Source organism: Topomyia yanbarensis, chromosome 2 (assembly GCF_030247195.1).
Source record: "Topomyia yanbarensis strain Yona2022 chromosome 2, ASM3024719v1, whole genome shotgun sequence".
Lineage (NCBI taxonomy): Eukaryota > Metazoa > Arthropoda > Insecta > Diptera > Culicidae > Topomyia > Topomyia yanbarensis.
In genome coordinates, this window is record NC_080671.1 from 431,727,770 (window position 1) to 431,752,546 (window position 24,777).

The window sequence follows — 24,777 nt, forward strand, 5'->3', positions numbered from 1 at the left end:
CGTTTTCTTTGAAAAACTGGGTTGGTTTCAGTACACTTTTGGCACTCAGCTGTTCCGGAGCAAACAAATTTGCCCTTGTAACTTAATTACTTCGGAGTTCTAATAGATTTGTTCCAATACTTGTATAAATTGGAAGTAATCCGAGACAAACAGGCAAAAAAGTCGTTCCTGTATTCGTTTCTCCTCTTTTCTTTTGGTAGCACAACGGTGATGAATCCATAATGCTTTTCGTGTTTACCCCAAGGTAATCGAAATAATAATGTAAACACGAAAAGCATTACGAATAGAGTACTGGGTCAAACCTATTTTCTCTTGGTACTGGAACAAACCTATTAATTGTATCAATCTCTTATAGGTATCAAGGATGACGGAGTTAGTCACACGAATATTAATGCCGGAATCCTGCCGGTGCTGTTTGTTGGAGCAAAGCGAAATGTTCTGTATTCTTGATACAATGGAGGAGTTCGGAAGTACAATTTGTGACTTAATCGCCAGTTGCATCGGAATAACGGTAGTTATTAGCTGCAATATTTTTTCATGTATCAATTTTAAAGAGCTCAATATTATAGATTACAGAACATGACGGTTTTTCAAGGAGCATCTGTAACGCTTGTTTTAATGATTTATCTACAGCCGTGCGTTTTCGGCAGCGCTGTCTGAAAACCGAAGATATACTACGAAACACACAAATTGATATTGAAAAACCACAGGTAAAGGAGGCTGGAGAAATTCAGGGCGCACAACAAGAAGACCAGAAGATTTTGAAAGAGATACACTCGGAATGTAGTTCAACGGATCACCCATCAATCGATTACCAAAGTAGTGCACCTGGGTTATCATCACAAATGAAAGATGTCGATATCGAGCCCATTAAGTTGGCGGTGCAACCAGCAGCGAAGCCTCGAAGACATCACCCAGGTGGACCACACAAATGTGACCTGTGTGGCAAAGTCTTTAACAGAGCTAATTACCTTAGCAAACATCTTCGGATTCACACCGGCGAACGACCCTATAAATGCACTTTTTGTCCCCGTTCGTTCGTGGCCAGCGATAATTTCAAGAAGCACATACGTCTCCATACTAATAACAGACCACATAAGTGTGATCTGTGTGACAAACGATTTGTAAGCAATAGTTTACTAACAAGACATAAAATTTCTCATACCAGTGAACAAACCTATCGGTGCGACGTATGTGGGAAGGATTGCTCATCAAACATTCATCTGTACAATCATCGATTTGTTCACACCGGCGGGCGTAGATTTGGATGCACACTTTGTGACAAAATTTTTGCCGTTCGTAGTAAACTCAACAAGCACATGTTGACGCATACAGATGAAAAACCGTTTCAGTGCGATATTTGCGGAAAAAATTTCAAAAGGGAAGATGGTCTAAAAAGCCACCTGCGTGTTCATGTCGGACCTCAGAGGTGCGATATATGTGGTGAAGAGTTCCTCAAAGCTTTTCCATTTAAGCTCCATCGAAAAATGCACAGTATTGTTGGGAACATACCTCCAAAGAATGAGTTTGCATAAGTTTACATAGAAATAGCGAGAAGTAAATTGGATAATGTAGATACAGAACATTAGATTAGGATTGCAGCTAGTGGTGTTGCTTGCTCTATCTATTTCGCTCTCGTAGAGCGCCCATTTTTTACACCTATACCGAATGATCCGCACAGCCATAATCTTAGTTAAGTATTTCGAGTCTACTCATAATGCTGAAATAAATCTATCTTATATAATAGTATGGTTTTTGCTAAAGATACTGAATCTGGTATAAACGCCAGAGAAACGTAACAGCCCACAATATTTTTACAGTAAACTACAAGTTTTTTTTAAATCCAATTCGTTTATTTGATAAGGCACGTTTACGTGAGCTTAAAGGTGCCAATTTTGTTTTGTTTCACATTTTAAATTACCTACTTAAAACTAGGAGATCACATAGGGCCCTATTCTCACAGTCACGTCACCTAGTGACTCGAAGGAAATTTTCTTCTAGTCACAAATGCTGTTTTCGGTTTTAGAATCGAATTGCCCTAGGTTCGCTCTAATGTTTACAGTTTCTATACAAAAGTGACAGCTCTGAGCGAACCTGGAGCAACTTTGATTTAAAAACGAAATCAGCATAAGTGACGTGACTGTGATAATAGGGCCCATATTGACTTTTTTAAATGAAACTCAGTGCCCACTGAGACGTCCAAAAAACTATTTCAAAATCGTTCAACACGGGTCCTATGATAGACATCTGTTGAACGGTTATTTGGATGTCGTCAAACGTTGGTCAAACGAATGTTGTAACCGTCCGTGCTACGAGCCCAATAAGACCTCGTACTCGAAATCTTTTGCGCCACTCTCGCGCACGAGAGATCACCGGTCGTTTGTTAGCTCGACTACTTTGTATGAGACTCCTCAGGGAATGACACGAACGGCTATTGGTGGCTTACGAAAATCGCTACTGAAATCTTGCCGCTATAAAAACCTACACTGAAATGAAAATATCTTTTGTATTTATTAGATTTGTCATATGAATCAGACCACAATTCTTTGTGTAGAATTTATATGAATACATATGAATGTTACACAAAGTTCATGTTAAACCTCAGTGATATCCAATAAATTTGAATCCAGCGCGGACAATATGAATATAATTAGAAAAGCATATTCAAGTTATATGAATAGCTAATGAGCTCAACCGTCTCGTGGGTGTAAGTAGTGGGTTGTAAAACGAAGCCTGACAAGAAAAACGAAATGGCGGACCGAAAGCAAATGTTTTTGTTTGGTAAGGGTTTTTAACAAAATTAAAATGGTAAAGATACGTTCTAATGGATTTTTTTTATTTCCACCAGGTAATGGTTTCGAATTACACTAGATGATATTCTCTTCAACAACTAACCACAGAAAACAGACATCAATTTCAAGCTTTTAATTTGTTGAAAAAATAAAGATACATATTCAAAGGTAATTGAACACCACCAAATGCGAAACTGTCGCAATTTCGTTAAGTAGGTGAGTGTTACTGAATTTAAAGGCTGGTCATATAGAAATTAAAAACGGCCAACATAATTATGCACCGAGTTAGGATAGGCTGGTATGGTGTAGGGTTGGGAAAACCGTGACTTATTTAAAAACCGACAACCAAAAATAAAAAAAAAATAAAACAAGTAGAATTTAAAACACAGTCACAAACAATTGTTTCGAAAACTGACCTGAAGCAAAGATAAAATTGTCATTTCTTTGCCTGAAGTTGCCATTTTCTCCTCATACAAATGCTTCAATATATAATGAAAATTGTGTTCAACAGAAATTTGAGCCAAGTTCCAGCGCATCACAATCGTTTTAGATTTGCTAAAGGTCAAATTTATCCCGGTTTAATTTGTAAATGGTATTCAAATCCATTGGAGCAGTCATACTCAATATATATGAAACCTAACATGTATTTGCTTTCTTTTCCAACTGAGCATGAGCATAACGATCGTACAATTCGTAGAAGTAGCCTTCGCGATTGACCAGAACAAGCGAATGAACGAGAATCAACGGATGGAGCCTGGGAGTAGCTGCATGTGCACGTTTCGAAAGTTCTATGCGCCACGTCTTTACAGTAATATGGTAAGGGAATTAATGTTATTATAACAAACGTGGTTATGGAGATTCTGTATATCTCTGCATCTCTACGTTTACTACGGGAAGGAGCTAGTGAGGTGGGGTAAATAGTTACAAATCTGAATCCACCTTGATAAGCGATACGATCTATGTAACTCGGAGAAGAATTAGCGCGTGTTTTTTACCCTGGGCAGCTGGCTGCCGAGAATTTCAAATCAATTCTGAAATTCTGAGATAGTTAAAAATGCAACTTCAATCACGGATAACCGATGACCGGGAGTATAACTTAAATATGAAGTAAAAGAAACTGATTTACTAATTTAATATGGCAAAGTGCTAAAATAGAAAATGCCATAAATGGAGAAATGATTCTAGTTTTTGTTGCCTCTTACGAAAACGTTTTTTGCTTCCTTTTACAATTTCTTTTAAACTTAACCCGTTGCAGTAACGCTACTAGATTGACATTTTATAAACAATATTTAATGTGACGACTTTGCGTAATTAAGACTGTAGAATTTATTTGTCTTTATTAACAGTTTTATTATAGTTTTGAATCGCATATAGATTAAAAAAAATTGAACACAAGTATATTCAGCTACAACGCGTTGATCACTTAAAGGACACATCGAAATGCGTAACATTAACTACGCTTCCAATAGTCCGATTATAGTGATGGTTCGTCGCTTCAACGAGTTTGTCGAGCACTTCGACTTCGATACCAATTCATCACAATTCCGTCACCGTTTGCTGTTAAGTTAATTATTTTTAGTTTAGTTAATTAAGATTTATTGTAAGTTGAACACAAATTTTTAAATACAAATGTAATTTCCTTCTGCTGAAAAGGTAACACACTGCACATTGGTCCCAAAGAGCAAAAAAGGGGTTTTTTGGATTGCGTCAAAACTGTTGACTTTAGCAATGTGGTGTCTTTGAGAAAGTTTCTTGGAGTACAACTCCCCTTCTTTTCGTTTTATCGGATTTATGATTAATCCCCCTAATAGTGAGTTACGAAATTTATTTTATTCAATTATTCAGATAGACAAATACTTCAGCAGGTATACCTGTGCACAGGGTTTGCTGCTGGCTATGAGGAATAGGATGGATAAATAAAATAAAATCTCGACAAACATACGATTACGGCCTAAAAGCCAACTGTCAAAATCCACTTTGAATGGGAATTCCGGACAAACCGTTACGCGTCAATCACAGATGTTTATAGTAACCGAAAGAGAAAAGTTTTCTCTTTCATAAGCTGTTGTGAACTGTGTTCGGCTAGTAACGGTTTGTCCGGAATTTCCATTCAAAGTGGATTTTGACAGTTGGCTTTTAGGCCGTAATCATATATTTGTCGAGAAATATTATATGAACTCAAAACAGTCTTCGCTTCAAATTCGAAATATGTTCTCACTAAAATTACATTGCTTGACTTTATTTTTGACTATGCTATATTTCACCCTAAGGAGGAAAAATTGGTAAAAACCAAAATTTCTCACTAGGGTGAAAATTTGTTGGTAAAAACCAGTCTTTGTACAGGAGGGCACAAATCCTTATTTCATACTATGTTGCGTTTCGGCTTCGCCTCATCAGAAACCGACACTAACACATTGTCGGAATAGATTAGCGCCGGCTTGACGCAAATCCCTTAAAACTAAAACACACTATGTGTTTCAATCAAACGACTGATCAAACGTGATGTCCCGTTCGAGCAGAAGTTCTGTTTATGCCGATGAGACACAAGTGAAGCCGAAACTTGTCTTGGCTTAGCAGGCCTATGCGAAAGCACTATGCTATATTTCACCCTAAGGAGGAAAAATTGGTAAAAACCAAAATTTCTCACTAGGGTGAAAATTTGTTGGTAAAAACCAGCCGGCGCTAATCTATTCCGACAATGTGTTAGTGTCGGTTTCTGATGAGGCGAAGCCGAAACGCAACATAGTATGAAATAAGGATTTGTGCCCTCCTGTACAAAGACTGGTTTTTACCAACAAATTTTCACCCTAGTGAGAAATTTTGGTTTTTACCAATTTTTTCTCCTTAGGGTGAAATATAGCATAGTGCTTTCGCATAGGCCTGCTAAGCCAAGACAAGTTTCGGCTTCACTTGTGTCTCATCGGCATAAACAGAACTTCTGCTCGAACGGGACATCACGTTTGATCAGTCGTTTGATTGAAACACATAGTGTGTTTTAGTTTTAGGGATTTGCGTCAAGCCGGCGCTAATCTATTCCGACAATGTGTTAGTGTTGGTTTCTGATGAGGCGAAGCCGAAACGCAACATAGTATGATTTATTTTTGAACAAAACGATCCAAGTGGAAGTTGAAAGAGGTTTCTTTAGCGAATCAACGAGAACAAGCATTGCATAAAACTGTTATATAAAAATAGATAACCGCACAAAAAAATAGTAACAATCATTAATATTTGAATAAATTACATTCTAAAAACAGCAAACATACAATTCGACGAGAACATTTCAAATGGGCCGATAAACAAAACGTAAACAATTCCGGTTAATACTTACTTCAAATGAACACTAACAAAGCTTTATACATACCTTGAATAAGCCGATTGTGAAGCCTGGCTGTTGGCGAAATAATGGATTATCGAAAAGGCACATAAGCAAAATAATTTGTTTTAGCTACCAGTACACTGTTTGTCATAACGTGAAATATTTGATGAAGCAAAATTTGATCAAATGAACGTGTTTGACAAACAAATTTGACAAGGCCAGTACACGAGATCAACTGTGCCAATGCGGAAAACAAAAGGCGAATCCTGCTCCAATATGGCGGATTGCATTTGACGTTCCCGTTCCAAGCCATTAGAGTGAAAGAGAGGGTGATTCGGATTTGCGTTTTTGCTTTTCGAATTATACTCCTATCTCTGTTCTGTTTCCGCGTTGCATGGCGACGCTTTTTTTCTATTCAATTTATTTTCGTTTTTTTTATGCTGAAATTTTCGCAGAGGTTAAAAACTCGTTTTCTTTAAATTGATTCGTGTTTTTATTATAAAGTCAAAGCACGGCGGTTGGGTAAGTTAACAGATTATCAAATTTGTAATTATTTAACGATTCAACTATCGCATACCTGCCTATCCTTTCCAGAAACATTGCACTAACATCAATGAAGGACACGAACCTAACCTAACTTTTTTCAATTTCTAATTGCTGAGTGTAAAAAGTGTGAGTTTCACTTCATATCTGTACAGGATCTACCGCAAGTACGTTCCTATACAAATTCAATGAAATGATAGTATTATCGCGAGCATCGTTGAATGTGTACACTTCATGTGTTCTGCTGCTCAGGAGAGAAAACAAATATGTGCCAGCATACGTAAATTCCTGCTTAACTAGCTGCTAGAAGCTTATCCGGGGACATCGGCACATTTCCGGAAGATGTCACCGTGGGGTGAGTGTTGTTTTACATGGCTTGCTGACTATTAACTGCATCTGTTTTGTTTAAGCATCCGTGCTGCTTACAATTTATAAAACAAAACTTTTGGAGTGACTTAGGTGTCATGAGGTGTTGGTTAGATATTCGGTGAATCAGTACGAGTTAATATCTTCCATGAAGTTTTGGTTGTTTGGAGGTTGGTTGATTTGTTTAATATATTTTGCTGGTTTTGGTTGTGGAGTGTCTGGGTGGGTTTCTGACTGGTTCTGCCTTTAAGGGGCTTTTGCGTTTGTAGGAGTTTCCGTTAAATTCAACCGGTTTGCTAATAACGTAATATTTCTCTCGTCCGATATATTCTTCCGCCGTACGGCCAAATATTGGCTGGTGCCCTCACCATTTAGTAACACTATTCGGCAATCTCGGTCGTCCGCTTCCGGGTTAAGTCTATTAAATAATAAACTCGCGTATGCTTTATTCACTCTTGTTTCGGGGAAAGTAATCTGATCCTTCTTAATGTGGACATTTGTCTTCCTTCGCATAGACGGGGAGCTTTTCCTTCCAGATAGTGTCAAGGAGATAATCCCCTTCACTGTCTAGGCATGTTTCGGGTGGATACCAGTCTACATAGACTTTAGAGGAAGGGGGTAATGGTTTGGGAAAAGTCTACTAAAGCCAAAAAAGGAGGGGGAGTTAGAAATGTCGAAATTGGATATACGTGGGTTCATACGCCACGTATATCCGATTTCGACATTTCTTACTCACAATCATACTCTTTCTACTGTAACAGTGCCTTAACCTTCCGGAAGTTGCGCTAGTGCACTGAGTGCACGCTGCTCTGAAAATCTAGCGAAATCGTCCAAGCGCACCAGCGGCTGCTCGTTCAGTGGGCCATTTGCGCGACTTCCGGAGGGTTAAAATAAAATTCGTACACCGCTATACGGAACGCATTTCACAAGCAAAAACTAAAGTAAAAAATAATTATTCGAGATTTTTAATTTATGTAGAAAGATTTTACTAAACACCATAGGGACGATACAATCATCTTCTTTGAACTGCAAATGTAAAATAAGTATAATCATAATCATAGATAGTCAGATATGCACTCAAATTCGTATTATGTCGTTTTTGCTTAAAGAGAAACTGAGTCAGTTTCTAGCCCCAACTGCTGCCAAAATGTATAAACTGACAGCGGTTGGGATTAAAAGGTGACTCAGTTTCGGGTTCAAGCAAAAACGCCATTAATATTCAATCGAAATTTTTATAATAAATGTTCAGTACGGTATCTTTTGTTTGTAATTAGATCCATATCTTGTCTCGTTTCAAAAAATAAATTCGTACACACTATAAGCACAGAGAACAGACGTCCAACTTCAGCATTCAACTTGTGTAAAATCTCTAACGGTTTCGAAGGTAGTTTGGATATCTAAACCAGGTGCGCTACTGTCGTCATGTTTTTTTGTGGCTGAGTGCGACAGAATTGACAGCCGTTTTTCCTATACCCAGTTAAACTAGTCCGGAACCGTTTCGGACTTCCAGCATGAATTCCAGCTCAAATGCGTCAACCGATAGAGTCGGTATCGGTTGTTTTCTTTGAGCTACCCTCTAAGAACGGTTGGTTTCAAAATAGTCAAATAAAGGACGTTCGTTGGACCAATTTGGTCAACGTCCAAATAACCGCTCAACAAACGTCCATCGTTGGACCCGTGTTGAACGATTTTGAAACAATTTTTTGGACGTCTCAGTGGGTAGATTCCATGCTGAATCCATCCAGGATTTCGAACCGGTTCCGGAATCGATTTGACGGATAGTTGGGATAGGTTGGTGTGGCGGCGCTAGTGTTTTTCGTATATTAATTCAAATGTTTACACACGTTTTTTAAATATTTTTGTTCGATCATGGATGTCTGTTCTCTGTGCTATAAGTCTTAGGACGCCATGGCAGGAAATTCTTGTGATACATGCTTTCTATATCATTCACTCAAAATCGCGTAGACAATCTATCCACGACGGTTGCCAATGTCTGAACCCGTCGATACGTGAACAAATCCGAAGCAGCCGAAAACTCTGACTCTCATCCAGCCACCCTCGCAGGATTTTTACCCGACTCATTGTGCCCTGCCCATTGACTCCTTTACTTATGAAGAACCCGCGTACGTTGTCGCTGTGTCACCAGTATGCCCCGACCGTTAACACATCATTATCTGAACCCGCCAAAACGTGAACCGATACTTCTCAGAAACCTGATTATCCTCTGGTTATATTTATTTTTAGAAATTTATGATTTCAGGATTTTAAAATTACAGAATTTTAGAATCTTAAAATCTGGAAATTTTAGAATTTTTGAATTCAGGAGGACTTTAGAATTTGAGAATTTTAGAGACCGCTCTGCTAGATTTCTGTAAGTCTTGGTTTGGCAGTCCTGTCAGATTTCTGCACGTATCCTGTCGGGGAAATTGAGCTAGGGCGAACTCGGATTCGCTCGCGTTTTCTGGCAAATTTTGACAGGAACCGAGCTAAACCCTGGCGTAACTCGGACATAAACTGTGCAAAGATCCTGGCAATTCCTACCTGGTAAAATTTAGCACGAATTGAGCAAAACATCTGACAAAGATGTGGCAGGAAGCGTGCAGAGATCTTGGCCGTACATTTCTGGCTCGATTCTGGATAAAAGTGAGCAGCATCGGTTGGTTTAACCGCTTCTGTCAGAAACGGTTGTTGCATTTGAGCGAATTCGTTGCCAGAATTCTCGCACAAATCGCGCAAAATGCTCGCAGAAGCTCTGCCAGCATCAACTTCGCTTTGCTCAACTTTTGCTAACTTTCTGGTTGCCACGCTGACCGGGAGGTATAACTGTCAATTCAGTCGAACTCACCCACTGAGACGTCCAAAAAATTGTTTCAAAATCGTTCAACACAGGTCCAACGATGGACGTTTGTTGAACGGTTATTTGGACATTGTCCAAATTGGTCCAACGAACGTCCTTCATTGGACAATTTTGAAACCAACCGTTCTTAGAGGGCAGCCACAAAAAACATGACGACAGTAGTGCACCTGGTTTGGATATCCCAACTACTTCCGAAACCGTTAGCGATTTTTACACGAGTTGAATGCTGAAGATGGACGTCTGTTCTCTCCCACTGAGACGTCCAAAAAATTGTTTCAAAATCGTTCAACACGGGTCCAACAATGGACGTTTGTTGAACGGTTGTTTGGACGTTGTCCAAATTGGTCCAACGAACGTCCTTCATTGGACGATTTAAAAACCAACCGTTCTTAGAGGGCTGTCACAAAACGTTACAACCCGGTCACACCATTCGGAATTCTGAATGGAATCAGTATGGATTCCAGCTGAAATGCAACAACCGATTCCGAAACCGATTGAGTCGGAATCGGTTGTTGCATTAGCCCAGTAAAGTTCAGCCGGAAATAAACTGGAATTCTGGCTGGTTCCTGTTCGTACCCCGGCTCCAGTGACACAACCGATTCTAACTAGAATCGGTTGTGTCACTGGAGCCGGAATACGGACTGGAATCAGCCAGCATTCCGGTTCATTTCCGGCTGAGCTTAACTGGGAGGCTGTGCACGCAGACGAAGTCGACATAAATAATGACTTTTACTGTGAGCCGTGTTTACCAACACTGCCTTTAAACTGTGAAGCAATGTTTGTAAACACGGCTCACAGTAAAAGTCATTTTCAAGTCGACAATTTTTTGGACGTCTCAGTGGTAGAGCACTCTAGTTAGAGTGTGGCCAAGAGGCCATGACGTATCCAAACGAACATGGAATTTGACGTATACACAATAGAAATACGTCAAATTTCATGTTCGTTTGGATACGTCATGGCCTCTAACTAGAGTGCTCTACTCAGTGGGCGTTCTTATGGCGATTTCGCTTGAACCTGAAACTGAGTCAGGTTCTAACTAAGAGAAAAGACAATCGCGTAGCCAATTTGATCCAGTCCTAACCTCAATATTGAACCAGCTTCTGATTGGTCATTTTGCCAGTCATGAGCGTTCATTATATTTACAATCGGGATGGAAAACAGTGCTGCTGAATCTATTCTAGCTATTTTTCATACACATCAACATTTCGTGCAAATTGAATAAAAGACCTGAATGACGATATAGTTACGTGTATTGTTAAGAGAGACATGAATAAATATTTAATTTAATTTTTAAATGCAGCTAGCATTATAAATTCTTGGTAGAGGTGCAGTGGCGGATCCAGGGGGAGGGTCCTGGGGGTCCGGACCCCTCCCGAAATTTTTTAACTTGTTGAGAAATTTTAAAATAATTTTTATTTTAGTTCGTTCTAAACTCAAAATCATCCCAAACAATATTAGACAACCAAAAATTAAATTAGTTTATTATATATTACTTATTGTACAATGAACATTTCAAAAGCGAAATTTCGGACCCCCTCCGAAATTTTTTTCTGGATCCGCCCCTGTAGAGGTGCGATCTTTTAGGTACACTGCAAATAATCCGCACATTAGATTCAAGTGTTTAACACTTAATTTTGCCGCAACTGTCTTGACACTTAGAACTCATGCACAGAGAACAGACGTCCATCTTCAGCATTCAACTTGTGTAAAATCTCTAACGGTTTCGAAGGTAGTTTGGATATCTAAACCAGGTGCGCTACTGTCGTCATGTTTTTTTGTGGCTGAGTGCGACAGAACTGACAGCGGTTATTCCTCTACCCAGTCAAACTAGTCCGGAACCGATTCGGATTTCCAGCATGAATTCCAGCTCAAATGCGTCAACCGATAGAGTCGGAATCGGTTGTTTTCTTTGAGCAAGATTCCATGCTGAATCCATCCAGGATTTCGAACCGGTTCCGGAATCGATTTGACGGATAGTTGGGATAGGTTGGTGCAGCGGCGCTAGTGTTTTTCGTATATTAATTCAAATGTTTACACACGTTTTTTAAATATTTTTGTTCGATCATGGATGTCTGTTCTCTGTGACTCATGTGTCAGACACTTAATAACGCACTTCTTTGAAAACACGTTAGATCCAATAAACGGCACACTTAAGTTTCAAATGCATGACGTATTCAAATTAAGTGTGCGACAAATGAATATTGCATGAAATTCATATCGAATTTAAGTTGGCATCAACTTGAATATTAAATCACAGAGAACAGACGTCCAACTTCAGCATTCAACTTGTGTAAAATCTCTAACGGTTTCGAAGGTAGTTTGGATATCTAAACCAGGTGCGCTACTGTCGTCATGTTTTTTTGTGGCTGAGTGCGACAGAATTGACAGCCGTTTTTCCTATACCCAGTCAAACTAGTCCGGAACCGATTCGGACTTCCAGCATGAATTCCAGCTCAAATGCGTCAACCGATAGAGTCGGTATCGGTTGTTTTCTTTGAGCTACCCTCTAAGAACGGTTGGTTTCAAAATAGTCCAATAAAGGACGTTCGTTGGACCAATTTGGTCAACGTCCAAATAACCGCTCAACAAACGTCCATCGTTGGACCCGTGTTGAACGATTTTGAAACAATTTTTTGGACGTCTCAGTGGGTAGATTCCATGCTGAATCCATCCAGGATTTCGAACCGGTTCCGGAATCGATTTAACGGATAGTTGGGATAGGTTGGTGTGGCGGCGCTAGTGTTTTTCGTATATTAATTCAAATGTTTACACACGTTTTTTAAATATTTTTGTTCGATCATGGATGTCTGTTCTCTGTGATTAAATCATTTCCTATAAAAGCCATGTGCAAAAATAATAATTTTTAAATGGGAGAACATTTGTATAGAAGATTCTTTGGTTTGATTAAGTATTTTTTATTTGAATATAAAAATATATTATAATGATATACATTCTGTAAAATAAGATAATAAAATATTATTCTTACATATACGAATTAAAAAAAATCACCATTACCGCGTCTCTTTTTGCATCCGATATAAATCATATAGCTGTAAAAAAACAAGGAACATTGATTACATTATCTACACACACATGCTAATATATCAATTATGCAAATAAATATTTTCAAGCATTAACTTACCACCCAAAACCTTCCAAATTTGCCATGCATTGAATTAGATATTTCGGCATGTTTTTACACTTAATGTCACCGAAATTGTCAAAAACATGGTTTACATGGGCGAAACATTTACTATTTAATAAGCTTACACCACAGATAACAGACGTTTAGGCTAGAACAAAATTTCTTCAAAAACCTGTGTAAACTTTCAAATTGATATACATTGAAAATCCGTGTTTCACTATTGCCATCTGCGCAACTGTTTGCTACACGTGTTTGACAGCTGCACTCAAACTGCATTGTAGTGATCACTGCGCCATCTGCAAACGTTTGCCAAACATGTTTCAGATGTCTGATTTATTCGGAATTTCAGCAGCGGGTATTTACACACGATTCAAATCGAGCCTAAACGTCTGTTATCTGTGCTTACACTTACTATTTAAATGCGATAATATACGCCCTTGCCATCGGGTGACAGACTTATATTTTAAGTGTTATTTTATTAAAGAGTAAAAGGAAAATACTTGAGTTTTCAGTGTGGTTTGAAAGTCAAATCTTATGAGTCAAATCTATTCGAAAAAAGTGTGCATTATTCACTGTTATGGGCAAAACATGTATGATCTGGTACGCTGACTTTTAAATTTTAATTGCGATGACACTTAATGTTGCCGCAATTGTCAAAAACTTGGATGTCATGGTCAAAACATTTATGGTTTAATACGTTGACACTTAAAATTTAAAAGTGATTACAGTCGATCGTGTCATCGAGTGGCACACTTAAGTTTTAAGTGTAATTTCCTTTAAGGACAAAAGGAAAGATGTTGATTTCTCAGTGTGGCTCGAAACTTAAAACTTATGTGTGTAAACATTTGAATTAATATACGAAAAACACTAGCGCCGCCACACCAACCTATCCCAACTATCCGTCAAATCGATTCCGGAACCAGTTCGAAATCCTGGATGGATTCAGCATAGAATCTAGCTCAAAGAAAACAACCGATTCCGACACTATCGGTTGACGCATTTGAGCTGGAATTCATGCTGGAAGTCCGAATCGGTTCCGGACTAGTTTGACTGGGTAGATGAATAACCGCTGTCAATTCTGTCGCACTCAGCCACAAAAAAACATGACGACAGTAGCGCACCTGGTTTAGATATCCAAACTACCTTCGAAACCGTTAGAGATTTTACACAAGTTGAATGCTGAAGATGGACGTCTGTTCTCTGTGCGAAAACCACATTAGATTGTGGGAATGTCCTTTATTGGACGATTTTGAAAATCGCACCGTTCACGCTCATTGAAAATAACTCAAAAGTGAATGACCAGCCACTCAATTCCATAAAAAGTGCACATGGTCAAAAATTGAGTTTTCCTCACTTACTCAGTTTTGAGTTCGGGTACAAAATGTCAATTTTGAGTACTTTTTACGCTAAGACGAAATATGAAATTTAAACGCTCTGTATTTTTTTTATTTCAATTATAGAGGTTTTAACCTTAAGGTCATTCGCCTCTTCGGGTTAGAAAAATCTCTTAGGAAAAATTTCTAACCCTATGTGCGGGGTCGGGACTCGAACCCAGGTGCGCTGCGTACAAGGCAATCGATTTACCAATACGCTACCCCCCCCCCCCGTATTTTTAATAATAGTAACAAACGCATTAATCTGTTTATAAAATTCCACTTACCTGCATCCTTTCTTCACTTCCCGGTGAATAGCATCTCGTGCTACTTGATCTGCAAAATAATAAAGTATGTTAATTATAAAAACAAACCACACTTGTGAAAACTTACGCTTTTAGTTTTCCGAATGTCTCCTCGTCGATTCTTTTGCTGTTGAATCAACATTTAAATGCATTTTCAATTTTTTGTTTGCGGGCTGTATCACTTCGTGCAGCAGTAAGTTTTGTTTTCACTCAAATAGTTAGTAATTTCATGGTTACTCAAGAGTTCAGTCAATTCTACTCAAATCGATACTCATTTTTTGACAGTTTGCCACGATTTTTGAAATTGAGTGGTGGAAACTCAAATTCTGAGTAGTTTTGAATGAGCGTGTTTGGGAAGATTCTGCATCAGTGTTTGATTTTTTGAGCCAGAGTTCTGCCAGAAATTAGACATTTGAAACAAAAACTGTCCTCAAAAGGAAAAACACCCATCATGTCAAGTGTTTTTCAAAAAAATCTGTAATATTTTTTTTAAAAAATCTGGAATTGTCTGGATGGCCTAAATTTTTTTGGGAGAGCTATAAATGTTGCAATTTATTAATGAAACATTTGTATATTCCTGCAATCCAAGACGCTTCAACAAAATTAGCGAGCTTTCGGTGAAAAAAATTAGGGTATGGTATGTTTCCAGCTTCTTTAAAAAGTTTTGCTTTGAAAAGTTGTAGCTCAAAAAGCGGTTTCAAAATCAACCATGTATTCTTGTAACTTATTATTCAAATTGTCTGGATAAATCTGGACAAATTCCTTGAAATCTGGATCAGACAAACATAAATCTGTATGTCTGGATGACGCTTAAATATCTGGAGGAATCCAGATAAATCTGGAAGGTTGGCAGCCCTGCCCATCACATCTGGCATCGCTGGAGAAGTGATTGAAAAAATGAAAAAAATAAACCTATCAGCTGTCACCAGAGAAGTAAACGTATATCGAAGTGTACGGTATGTACACATTCTTATTGGTTTTATTAAGTAAATAGTGTAATCAGATAAGAGGAAAGCTATAATAAAATGATTAAAAATCTGTGGTGACGCCCCAATAAAAATGCAAAAATACTACTACAACATGAACTTCACAATCGAACCAAAACTAGAAGATAATGCACAAACTAAATGTTTAGATGATGGTACAAATCGATGGACAATAACAGAACATAGCGAACTTCTCACCAAGAATATACAGGAATCAAAAACTTTGAACCAAAGCATCGATCAGCGCTTCATTTGTCAGGAATGTGGTATTGAGTTTGCACTGCAAATAGTGTTGGACCAACATCTTAGAACTCATGCCGGAATCACTACAGAAATCAGAAGGTTAGTGAGTGTCTGCTGATAAACAGCCATAAATGCAAGATAAATTGAAATGTATACCTTTCTAGCGATATACGATCACCAACTAACTATAAATGCGACAGCTGTGGCAAACACTTTTCAACTAAAGGCTCCCTTAAACTGCACAAACGAATTCATACTGGCGAACGACCGTACAAGTGTGATATATGTGGCAAAACATTCGTCTTAGCTGGAAATCTTGCGCAGCATAGGCAAAGGCATACCGCTGAAAGGACTCACATATGTGACATTTGTGGAAAAGCATTTTACAGAAGTACTGAACTGGCACACCACAAATTTTCTCACAATAACGTAAAACGACCAAAATGTGATATTTGTGGTAGACAATTTATTAGTTTAGAGAAAGTAGATCAACATAGGCTGATACATGCTCGGGAACAACCTACCAGTTGCGATATTTGTGATAAGCAATTTTTGACCAAGTCAAATTTGGTGCGACATATGCGTATCCATAACCGAGAAAAGCGATTTGCATGCACGTCCTGTGGTAAACTATTCTACGCTCATAACGACTTGATTCATCACGAGAGGACCCATACTGGCGAACGCCCGTTCAAGTGCGATTTCTGTGAAAAAGATTTCGCTAGAAATCACGATCTTTCCCGTCATCGGCGCATCCACACAGGTGAGAAGCCACACCGATGCGATATATGTGGCAAAGAGTTCACCACGCTTGGTAATATGACAGAACACAGACGAAGACATACGGGTGAGAGACCGTACAAGTGTGACGTGTGTGGTAAAGCATTTTTCAACTCTAATGCTCTCGCAGTACATACGAAAATTCACACCGGCCAACGCCAACGGTACAGATGTAAAAGCTGTGACATAGAATTTGAATCCGCAGGAGACGCGGCCATACACCGGCGAAAACATGCCGATTACAGACCACATCAGTGTGATATTTGCGGGAAATGTTTCGTTCGAAACAGTCATCTAGTAGAGCATATGGTTCTTCACTACGGTGAACGAACTCATCGGTGTGAAATATGCAATAAAGAATTCTTTGGCAAATATAATCTAGACAGCCACATGCGAATCCACACTGGCAAACGGAGTCACAAATGTGACACATGCGACAAGGAGTTTTTTCGGCGTTCGGAACTCGAAGGGCATATCCGAACGCATACCGGCGAACGTCCATACGCGTGTGAAGTGTGTGGAAAAACTTTTACCGGGATCGGCAATCTACGGCACCATAAGCGAACACATGTCCAGTTAGATAGTCAGGATGTTACACTTCCGAAAGTGGAATTTGAGACCATAATTAGTACGGAAACTATATTGTGAATAGGGTAGATAGTATAATGTAGTACCAATAATAATGGCCATTTAGAGTTTTTAAACCAATTTGTTTATTGTTGTTTATTTAAGGTTTAACCAGGATGGTTATTATCCTAATGCAATTTGTCTACTGTTTCGAAAAGGCCTTGTCACAGATTTCGCGGGGATGAAACCCATTTTTTTGTTTTGTTCATTTTTAATTTGACCGTAGAAGAGAACGATTAGCGACATCATCATACCCATCGTTTATACCTCCGCCAGATAAATCTCAAAAGCAGGTTCGCGACCAAAAAACATATTCGTCTTCATCATTGATGGTTTACGCATCATTCCCGTCACCGACTACTACGCGTCCAAAGCAGCAGACTGCCAGAAAAAGGCTATCGAGCAAAACATCGTCATCGGAGTCTTCTGTGGTTTCCCGGTTGCCATCGCCTCAGAACAAAAGAGCGTTGATCACACCACCACCGGCTCAGTCGTCTTTGGAACAACATTCGTTCGTGTCATGTTTGCCAGAATTGAGGCTGGCGAACAAAGAACAGATTTTACGTTGATCCGAACATCGAGAGGCACAAAGTTAGTTTATGAGGGATTTTTATATGTGCTAAATAAAACAGTAAGTTTAATATTTATTCGTGACTCGTGAGTAAGTATGCCATACAGCATAAATACATAAATGCTAAATGGTATACACTCACTCTTTATATAATGACTATACCAATATTTCATTTATATAAGATCGATGATGCTAAATATTGGGAATGCAAGCTCAGACGTAACCCATGCGATCAGGACCGTTGCAAATGGATAGCGATAACGAGAACGGATAATGGCGTGACAACATGTAGTGCACACGGACAGCATAATCACGAGCCAAATGCTCTTCAGGTGCAAACTGAGGCATATAGGGCGCAGTTGTCAGCTCGAACGGCGGAATCTCGTTAAAAACCGGACAAAACAGTAAGACAACTTTCGGAAACATCATCAACCGAGGTAAATATATGTTAAGATGTTTCGTTAACAAATTGAATCAATTAAACCAGTAATGGTGGAAATGCATTTGGCATAACGTCGTTAGTGATGAGAGACACACCGAAGCGTGAATCAGTTAAAAGGCAGTAGGCTTATGTCGCAACTTTTCAAGTTGCTACGCACCTACTATTCAACAACATTGGTTCGTGCTGGTGTAACCCTTTCTTTAGGTATGCCTCTGCGCCAAAGACATTTTCCACACCCGGAGACCGATCAAGGGATCGATAGAATTGACAGGTTACGCAAGGACAGGCAGAGAAAGAAACAAATGACATTAGCGAATTGTTATACGAAGTTAGTTCTTACACGAAAAATATTTAAAATAGCGAGAATTTGTAATTTCCTATCAACTACGGTAATTATTATCTACTGAAATACTTACATTAATATTGTTATCTTAAAATACTTAAAATTACTTACTATGTCTATCTTATTACTATCTTATTATAACATCAGTGGCTGTTAAAATATATTGCTGAGCTCACACGGTTAGAACAAAGGCAGTAATTGCAATCGAAGCCAAGAATTTGCTAGGTGAAGGTGAGTGAAAGCGATGGAAATCGGTGAATCTATCCCACCGAGGAATGATTTTGCGACCGAAGAAGAAACAGTGAACACGGCTCATGAGCTCAGCAGAAATCAACTTGCCGCACGGCACGCAGTTGCGAAAGAACTTCCTTATTTCTCAGGCAATCCGGAAGAATGGCCTCTGTTCATTGCTACTTATGAGAGTGCTACCAGGATGTGCGGTTATAGTGATGAAGAAAACCTACTTCGACTTCAGAAAAGCTTGAAGGGAAAAGCTCTAGAAGTAGTGCGGAGCCGTTTGTTATATCCAGCAGGGATCGAAGGTGTCATAAACACGTTAAGGACGTTATTCGGCAGGCCGGAAGTGATTGTACACTCATTAGTATGCAAGATTCGGGAAATGCCCGCGCCGAAGACAGAGAAGCTTGGAACTCTGATCTATTTTGGCGTCGCCGTCCAGTATATTTGTGCAACGATCGTGGCTTGTGGTCTAAACGAGCATCTTTGCAACGTGGCACTCCTTCAAGAGCTCATCGAGAGAGACTGCCACCAACTATTAAGCTCGATTGGGCGAGATTTCGTCATGCACTGAATGCTGTTACACTGTCGGACTTTAGCAAATGGCTTGGTACGCTCGTGGAAGCGACATGCACAGTAACGGTTCCGTCGTCAATAAGCAGCTACGCAGGCAAACCAGAGAAACGAGGTCGAAGGGAGAAAGTGCACGTACATGTCGAGACGAGTTCTAGTCCATCTCTTGTTCCAGTGGTTCCTTTCAGGACTACGCCAAAGCCAGCGTTTACTCAGTGTGTCCTTTGTCACGGAGAATGCGGAAATCTAGGCTCATGTAAAATGTTTCGGGAAATGGATATCGATGCTCGGTGGGCAGCACTGAAGCAGCACAAGTTGTGTCGTAAATGTTTGACAAAACATTTCGGAGCGTGTACGATTAGGAAAGCTTGCGGAAAGAATGGTTGTACTTATATACATCACCAATTGTTACACGATGATTCCAGATATCAACGACGAGAGCTACAACAAGCATGACTTCCTCGTGGTAGTTCAGAGACATCCGTCGAAACCTGCAACACGCATTCAAGTAACGTAGGAAAGGTATTGTTTCGATACGTCCCGGTGCTCCTACATGGACGAGGCAAGTCTGTCAGTACGTTCGCCTTTCTGGACGATGGTTCATCGGTCACACTTATGGAACACAGTTTGCTAAAAGAACTAGATATTCAAGGTGAACCGTATCCTTTGTGTCTCGATTGGACATCAGACTATCAACGGCAGGAAATGAATTCCGTTAAGCTTGGTTTAGAAATTTCGGGAATACACGACACTAAGGTGCATCAGATTCCCAAAGTTCATACTGTCCAAAGGCTGGCATTGCCAAGGCAGACCCTTGCTTTAGATGAATTGAAGCTTCGCTATCCATGCTTGCATGATCTTCCGGCGGATTCATATTACAATGTCGAACCAAGAATATTGATTGGAATCGATAGTTGCCATTTGGGGCACACGTTAGACAGCAGAGAGGGGAAGAAAAACGAGCCGATTGCCACCAGAACACGCTTGGGATGGATAGTGTTTGGACCCTGCTCTGTAATACCCCAAATTAGTTACATGGTACATCATAGTTTTCATGTGTGCCAGTGTTGCGAGCGAAACGATGCTGAGCTGCATAAAACGGTGAAAGCATACTTCGCCTTGGATAGCATTGGGATCGGGCACAACATCAAGCCACTCCCATCAAAGGATGATGAGCGAGCGCAGCAGTTATTGAAATCTCTAACTCACGTTAAAGACAGAAGGTACGAGACAGGATTGCTCTGGCGCAACGATGATGTCCGACTGCCTGATAGCAAACCTATGGCTGCGAGACGGCTGAGCTGCTTGGAGAAGAGAATGCAACGAGACCCTGAAATGGCTGAATCGTTGAAGGAGAAGATTAGAGATTACGAGCGATGTGGATATATCGTGAGACTGACTGAGAAGCAACTATCCAAGAAATACCCGCGTGTCTGGTATCTGCCAATCTTCCCCATAGTAAATCCCAATGAACCAGGAAAACTACGAATAGTTTGGGATTCGGCTGCGAAGGTTGCGGGAGTATCGTTGAATTCGTTTTTACTTACTGGGTCGGATTTATTCACTTCTCTGTTATCCGTGCTTCATCGCTTCCGCGAATTCAGGATTGTCATTACCGGGGATATACGGGAAATGTTCCTACAAGTGATGATGAATGAAAATGACCAACAATGTCTGAGATTTCTACGGCGAAACGGTGAGCTTGACCGTGATCCAGACGTTTCTGCTATGAAGGTGATGATATTTGGGGCAACGTGTTCGCCGAGTTGCGCGCAGTATGTCAGCCTTATTCTGCATTACGACGGATCGCTTTTTCGAACGAATGTGATTTGCATTCTCAATAACGACACCAAAATCAAACGGGAGCCTGCTTCGATCGAACCACATTCGTTCGAAAATGTGATCCGTCGTAATGCAGAATAAGGCTGTGTAAAAAACCATAATGCACAACGATTCCAGGACCGATTTCCAAGAGCAGCTGAAGCGATAGTGAAGGAACATTACGTCGATGATATGCTCACTAGTGTGGAAACGGAAGAAGAGGCGATAGAGTTGGCGAAAGAGGTCCAGTTCGTCCATGCTGAGGCTGGTTTCGAAATACGCAACTGGCTGTCAAACTCAAATCAAGTACTGCGGGAGTTGCGAGCGACACCAAGTGTAAAAAGTATGAATCTGTTGAGCGAGATGGGGACAGAAAAAGTTCTGGGCTTGTGGTGGTGTATTGTTACTGATTCATTCACCTTCAAAGTATCCCCAAGGATTAACGCGGAACTACTTAACGGTCATATTATTCCGACAAAGAGGCAGATCTTAAGCACGCTAATGACGATCTATGATCCTTTGGGATTCTTGGCAAACTTCTTATGTTTCTGAAGATATTGCTTCAGGAAATATGGCGTAGCGGTGTGAATTGGGACGAGCCAATCAACAGTGAACAACGGGAGAAATGGTTGACCTGGGTGCAAGTTCATCCGTAGAGATGGTTAGGGTGCCCAGATGTTACCGGATGAGGAGTAGCATCAGTGAACGAAATTCGATTCAGCTCCATGTCTTCGTTGATGCGTCTGAGAATGGAGTTGCTGCGGTATGCTGTCTGCGTTTCGAAGAAGGTGGCGTTGTGGAATGTGCACTAGTCGGGGCAAAAACAAAAGTAGCTCTACTGCGATTTGTGTCAATACCCAGACTGGAACTGCAGGCAGCAGTAATCGGCGCCCGCTTGGCGAACAGCATCACGGAGTCGCACAAATTAAAACCTACGCAACGATTCTTTTGAACGGATGCACTAGATGTTCTTTGTTGGCTAAACTCTGATCACCGGAAATATAGCCAGTTTGTAGCGGTACGAATCAGTGAGATGTTGGAGTTGACGGAACCACATGAATGGAACTGGATCCCATCAAAATTGAACGTTGCGGACGAGGCTACAAAATGGCAAAAGTTACCGGAACTGGATCCTACAAGTCGTAGGTTTCGTGGACTGGAATTCCTGTGGGGCCCCAAAGAAGGTTGGCCTGAAAATATATCAAAATTTGGTGACAATAGAAGAAAAACGTGTAAAAGTACTACATCACTTCGAAGAACGTGCGATATTCGAATGGGAGAAATTTTCCAGATGGAAACGGTTGCTACGTCATGTGGCTTTTGTGAAACGATTCCCAGCTAATATACACAAGAAAATCGTCAAACAACCTGTTGAAAGCGGTCCACTATCCCATGAGGAGCTAAAAGAAGCAGAGCTGACTATACTTAAGTTCGTTCAAGATTCCGAGTTTGCCAGAGAGATTCAACACTTAAGGAAATCTAATCCATTGCCATGGAAGAACGTGTTGCCCAAAAATAGTTCATTGTACAAGCTTAGCCCAATTCTTGAGGTAGATGGGTTAGTTCACATGAAAGGTCGCATAGATGCTTGCGAATTTGTGGAAGAGTGTACGAAACGCCCGATATTGCTGCCTAAGTGCCATCCAGTTTCGGATCTTATTATCGCCAGCATTCACCAACGATACTGCCACATGAACCAGCAGACGGCGCTCAACGAAATCAAGCGTCGGTTCTATTTTCCAAATTTCGTTCGGTGTATAATCGTGTTCGTAAGAGATGCCAGCTTTGCAAAATCCACAAGGCAAAACCAGCCGTCCCTGAAATGTCCGCTCTACCACCAATGCGGTTGAAAGCCTTTTGTCGGCCGTTTTCATATGTAGGCATTGATTATTTTGGGCCGATGCACGTGGCTGTTGGCAGACGCACCGAAAAACGTTGGGGTGTGTTGATTACTTGTCTCACTGTTCGAGCAATACACCTCGAAATTGCGCACACCCTCATAACAGATTCATGCATCTTGGCCATTAGGAATTTCATAGCCAGAAGAGGTTCCCCCTTGGAGATATTTAGCGATCGCGGAACGAATTTTGTTGGTGCAAGCTGTGAATTGAAACAGGCACTACAGTAGATAGATCAGAACAAGCTGATGGAACATTTCACTACAACGGATACAAAATGGTCATTCAACCCGCCAGCTTCTCCGCACTTTGGTGGCGCATGGAAACGCCTCGTTCAGTCAGTGAAGAAAGCCTTGAAACACCTACAACTCACACGCACACCTACCGATGAACTATTAAGAAACATGTTGGCAGAAATCGAACTAATTATCAATTCTAGACCGTCATCAGACGGTTCTAAGCCACCGGTCACATTCGAAGACAGTAGCTACGCCCTGAAGCACACATGGAAGATGTCGCAGGTCTACGCAAACAGGTTCTGGAAACGCTGGATAGCTGACTACCTGCCAACGTTAACGAGGAGAACAAAATGGTTTTGTCCGGCGAAACCCATAGAAGTGGGAGACATTGTCGTGTTGGTGGACGAGACACTTCCAAGAAATTGTTGGCCGAAAGGACGAATCATCGACGCCGTCCGGTCTTTTTCTCGCGAAGAAAATGTTTTCACGAGCAAGGTGAAAATCACGCGATCGGTCGGCCTGAAACGAAATTTTAAACGGAAGTCATCCGGAAACGAAGCAGCGATGGATGAAGAGAGGACGCATCGCGTATACCTGTTCGACGGCACGAACTTCTCAAACCGGAGCTACCGGATGGAAGCACACCTTGAAGAGTCTAGCGGAAGAAAAGTAGTTTGTCAATTTGGCAGAAGATACCGTAGAAATAAAAGAGAAGGAAATACTGCGTGAATGGCGGAAACAACAGGACACCAAAGGCAAATCCGGCCCTGATCCAAAAAAGCGGCGGCTTAGCGGCGATTTCATCAAAGGGAATGCGTCCATGAAAGAGATATGGAATACATTAGAGCGGCTATTTGAAAAGAAAGGAGTTGCTGGAATCTTCTACTTGCTCGTTCGCTGGAAGAGCACATAATAACGTTCGAAAGGAATATTCGAGATCTGGAGTCCGCTGGAGTAAAATTCGATGAAAAAGCGGTCGTTTTCAATTTGCTACAATCGATTCCCAAGTCAAACGATCAGTTGATTACGGTGCACAGCATTTTCGGTAGAAGCGAAAAAGGCAAAAATTGCTCACGTTGAACATGATGTGGCATTTGGGCTGGTTTTCTTGATATCTTTTAACTCGCTCAGTCATTTGATTTTATTCAAACTGCTCTCTCGACTGTTGCTACTTTTTCAGACCATGGCTTCTTTGAGCCAGCTCCAGTGCACAATTACTCGATATCTTTCGAATTTGAATTGATTGACGATTCAAGTTGATAGAAGAAATTAATATGGTTCGAGATGAGTTAATGATGGTGCGGGTGGTTGAATGGTAAG

The 24,777-nt window shown here is 40.4% G+C and overlaps 3 protein-coding genes across 7 annotated transcripts; all 3 read left to right on the forward strand.

The window, feature by feature from the left end:
* Positions 1–1,744, forward strand: LOC131685450 (zinc finger protein 235-like). Of its 4 annotated transcripts, none has more exons than XM_058969169.1 (3): positions 1–153; positions 356–511; positions 570–1,744. In XM_058969169.1, the coding sequence occupies exons 2-3, from the start codon at positions 365–367 to the stop codon at positions 1,533–1,535; spliced, it is 1,113 nt and encodes a 370-aa protein (XP_058825152.1). In that variant the 5' UTR covers positions 1–153; positions 356–364; the 3' UTR covers positions 1,536–1,744. The 4 variants fall into 4 exon arrangements, with proteins under 4 accessions (XP_058825152.1, XP_058825154.1, XP_058825153.1 ...); XM_058969171.1 differs by having other exon boundaries at positions 4–196; XM_058969170.1 differs by having other exon boundaries at positions 26–244.
* A 13,877-nt stretch (positions 1,745–15,621) lies between these two features.
* On the forward strand, positions 15,622–17,413 carry LOC131685441 (zinc finger protein OZF-like). Of its 2 annotated transcripts, none has more exons than XM_058969152.1 (2): positions 15,622–16,029; positions 16,091–17,413. In XM_058969152.1, the coding sequence occupies exons 1-2, from the start codon at positions 15,998–16,000 to the stop codon at positions 17,352–17,354; spliced, it is 1,296 nt and encodes a 431-aa protein (XP_058825135.1). In that variant the 5' UTR covers positions 15,622–15,997; the 3' UTR covers positions 17,355–17,413. The 2 variants fall into 2 exon arrangements, with proteins under 2 accessions (XP_058825135.1, XP_058825134.1); XM_058969151.1 differs by having other exon boundaries at positions 15,622–16,025; positions 16,091–17,412.
* A 1,229-nt stretch (positions 17,414–18,642) lies between these two features.
* On the forward strand, positions 18,643–24,562 carry LOC131685445 (uncharacterized). The gene is made up of 2 exons (XM_058969161.1): positions 18,643–18,735; positions 18,837–24,562. Exon 2 carries the CDS (start codon positions 20,115–20,117, stop codon positions 21,420–21,422), a length of 1,308 nt encoding a protein of 435 aa, XP_058825144.1. The 5' UTR covers positions 18,643–18,735; positions 18,837–20,114; the 3' UTR covers positions 21,423–24,562.
* The last annotated feature ends 215 nt before the right edge of the window (positions 24,563–24,777 follow it).

Coding starts and splice junctions, on each gene's coding strand:
- LOC131685450 (XM_058969169.1), top strand. CDS start 365: ATGACGGAGTTAGTCACACGAATATTAATGCCGGAATCCTGCCGGTGC. Junction 512..569: donor CCAGTTGCATCGGAATAACG/GTAGTTATTAGC, acceptor TCAATATTATAG/ATTACAGAACATGACGGTTT.
- LOC131685445 (XM_058969161.1), top strand. CDS start 20,115: ATGGAACACAGTTTGCTAAAAGAACTAGATATTCAAGGTGAACCGTAT.
- LOC131685441 (XM_058969151.1), top strand. CDS start 15,757: ATGCAAAAATACTACTACAACATGAACTTCACAATCGAACCAAAACTA. Junction 16,026..16,090: donor ATCACTACAGAAATCAGAAG/GTTAGTGAGTGT, acceptor ATACCTTTCTAG/CGATATACGATCACCAACTA.